This window comes from Nematolebias whitei, chromosome 9 (genome assembly GCF_014905685.2).
Source record: "Nematolebias whitei isolate Nwh7 chromosome 9, NemWhi1, whole genome shotgun sequence".
NCBI lineage: Eukaryota > Metazoa > Chordata > Actinopteri > Cyprinodontiformes > Rivulidae > Nematolebias > Nematolebias whitei.
Genome location: NC_056506.1, coordinates 18,551,833 through 18,555,209, shown reverse-complemented (window position 1 = coordinate 18,555,209; position 3,377 = coordinate 18,551,833). Strand labels below are relative to the sequence as shown.

The window sequence follows — 3,377 nt, the reverse complement described above, 5'->3', positions numbered from 1 at the left end:
TCTTTCTCTGTCTCTCTCATTAAAACATGCTGAACGTGAGGCGGTGTGTTTTTAAACTGACAGAAGAAAACTATACTTTAGCTTTTCAGACGTGTCTGCTGCAGAATGACTAAAAACCACAGCAGATATCAATCCACACACACCACGTGTTTCCTTTAAAACCAGAATGAACTGAATGTGCGCGCCCCCGCCGGGCTCAGAGAAAAGACCGCCCACTACTGCGCGCTCCCGGCACCACTTTAATGTTGTGCACTTTGTCGCCCTGTGGAGTGATCGGAGCATCACTCTGAGTCCTGAGGAGTGCTCTGCCTGCAGGATGACCATCAACAGCCTGAGTAAAGAGCAGATGTCATGTTTTCACAAGGTGAGACTTTGAGGCGCACGTGTGAAGAAAACAAACTGCTGCTGTCTTTTTAAAACTTACTAGCTGCATGCTCCAACTGTTTGTTGTAAACTTATTTCTGACTGTGTGTGAGTCAGATGGAGAAGGTGGTTGTAGCCATGCAAGACCCTGACATTGGCATCAAGCTGAGGAACCAAAGACTCCTGATCACAGTCATCCCTCACGCCATGACAGGTCTGTAATCTGTAATCTGTAGAATCCAGCTGCTGCTCTCATCCACTCTGCAGGTCAAACCTTAAATAATTTAAGTGCTGATTCAACATTCACACTTTGGTTTTCCAGCCTTTTTATTTTTCTGTAATCCAACTACTTTTGCATATTTTATATATCAAAACGTTCAGTTCACTCATAAGATGAGTGACTTTTGTAAATGTGCCTAACTTTTTTATTTTCTTTAACATTTAACCATATCATGTATTGTAATCCCTTCAGTTCCTTCAAAAACATTCTCTTTACAATCTGCATCAGAATATTTCCTCTTGTTTTATCTTCTTATTCTATCTTTAGCTAGACTTTTACTACTTTTAGCTTTCAGCAAGCTTTTTGCTACTTTTAGCTTTCAGCTACTGTTATGCTAACTTCTAACTTTTAGCCATTCTTTTACAACTTTTAGTTTCTAGCTATCCTGTCACTTTTAGCTAGCTTTTAGTTTTAGCTAGCCTTTTGATACATTTACCCTTTAGCTAACCTTTTGTTACTTTTGACTTTTAGCTTCTGTTTTTTTAGCTACTATTTAATTTTTTGTTTATAGCTAGCTTTTTGTGACTTAGCTAGCTTTTGTTACTTTTATCTTATATCTAGCCTTTTACTACTTCTACCTATCAGCCATTATTTTGGTACTTTAATCTTCTAGTTAGCCTGTTGTCCTTTTTAGATCCTGTTTTTCTATTTTTAGTTTTAAGATAAGATAATATAGAACCTTATTTTATCCCGCAGAAAATTGTTGAAACTAGTCTTTTGTTACTTTAGCTAGCCTTTTGATAATTGTAGTTTTTAGCTACTATTCTGCTATTTTTGTTTTTAGCTAGCATTTTGCTTTTTTAACTTCTAATAAACCTTTGTTATTTTCAACGAATGTTGTTCTGGAAGTGGCAGAAATGAAGACGTTGAGGTTCTCCTTAGGAGTGACAAGGATGAATAAGATTAGGAATGAGATCATCAGAGGTACAGCACAGGCTGAACAACTGGGAGATAAAGTTAGAGAGACCAGACTGAGATGGTTTGGACATGTCCAGAGGAGGGACCATGGGTATATTGGTAGAAGGATGTTAGAAATGCAGCTGTAAGGAAAAAACCAAAGAGGAGATATATGGATGCAGTTTGGTCGTTTTCACACTAGATAGTCCGGTAGACTCGGTTCGGGACCAATATTCATGACCTTTTGTTTACATTTGAGCTGGTGCGTTTGCATTCACACTGCACTGTGCAGTCGAGTCAACCTGTTGAACCAACCTGTTCCCCTGCTCGCCTGTGGGGGCGCTGCACCAAGAACTACTGAAAGAAACGACACAAAAACCTTTGAAGACACGTCTTCTTCTTCTTCTGTAAATAAAAATAAAAACGAAGTGGCATCAAGTTTTAGCAGTTTTAGGAGTTATATTTTGTCATTTTTCAAAAATGGACTGGGTCCTGGGTCTTTCCCAGGGTCTCCTCCCAGTCCTGGTATACACCTCACTAGGGAGGTGCCCAGGAGGCATCCTCAACAGATGCCCAGAACTCCTCAAATGGCTCCATTGGATATGGAGGAGCTGCGGCTCAACTCTGAGTCTCTCCTGGGAAACTAAACTTCTCATTCTATCTCTATGGGAGAGTCCAGCTGCCCTGTGGAGAAAACTCATTTCAACCTCCTGTATCAGCATTCTCATTCTTTCGGTCACGACCCAAAGTTTTTGACCATAGGTGATGGTAGGAACGTAGACCGACTACTAAACAAAACTTTGCCTTACAGCTCAGCTCCCTCTTCATCACAATGAACCGGCACAGTGTCCACAATACTGCAGACGCTGCACCGATCTGTCTGGTAATCTACTGCTCCATTCTTCCCTCACTCATGAACGAAACTCCAAGATACTTGAACACCTCTAGTTGAGACAGCACCTCATCCCCAACATGGAGAAGACAATCCACCTTTTTTTGTCTGTGGACCATGGCCACAGATTTGTATTTGCTGATCCTCATCCCAGCTGCTTCACACTTGGCTGTGAACCACTCCAGTGAGAACTGAAGATCATGGCACAATGTCACCAACAGGACCATATCATCTGCAAGTAGCAGAGACGAAATCCTGAGGCCACCAAACCTAAGTCCCTCTACTCACTGGCTGCACTGAGAAATTCATGAAAGTTATGAAATGAATCAGTGACAACAGGCAGCCCTGACAGAGTACAACTCCCACCCTAAAGGGTCTGACACTGTCAGCAATGCAAACCAAACTCTTGTACTGCTTGTATAGAGACTGGATGCCATGTAGCACTGGACCACCAATCCCATGCTCACGGAGTACCCCTGTTCAGTGTACCTTGAGGAACACAGTTCTTTTGTTCCACGAGCCTTCTCCAGGTTCAATTAATGATCAGACTCTCTTTTATGGTACTCCTGAATAACAGGATTAATATTCTGGTGAGGCTAAGGAAATTGATGCCCCTATAATTTGAACACACTCCCTCTTTGAAGAAGGGAACCAACACCCCAGCCTGCCAATCCAGTGGTACTGTCCCTGATGTCCACACAATGTTGTAAAGTCATGTCAAGACAGCCCAGTAACATCCAGAGCCTAAATTAACTCAGGTCAGATCTAATCCACCCCCAAGCACTGCTGCCACAGAGCTTTTTAACTACTTCAGCAACCTCATTCCTGGTTATAGATGAACCAACTTCCAAGTCCCCTGACAGCTTTCTCCATGTAAGATAATGTTGGTGGAATTGAGAAGGTCCAAGAAGTATTCCTTCCACCACCTGATGGTATCACTGACTG

General features: G+C 42.0%; 1 protein-coding gene across 1 annotated transcript in view; it reads left to right on the top strand.

The window, feature by feature from the left end:
• The first annotated feature begins 316 nt into the window (after positions 1–316).
• rgs11 (regulator of G protein signaling 11) overlaps positions 317–3,377 on the top strand; it is a 23,318-nt gene continuing 20,257 nt past the window's right edge. Inside the window, exons 1-2 of the mRNA XM_037681529.1 lie at positions 317–364; positions 481–577. Of these exons, the coding sequence (XP_037537457.1) occupies positions 317–364; positions 481–577 (145 nt within the window). The remainder of the gene's footprint in view (positions 365–480; positions 578–3,377) is intronic.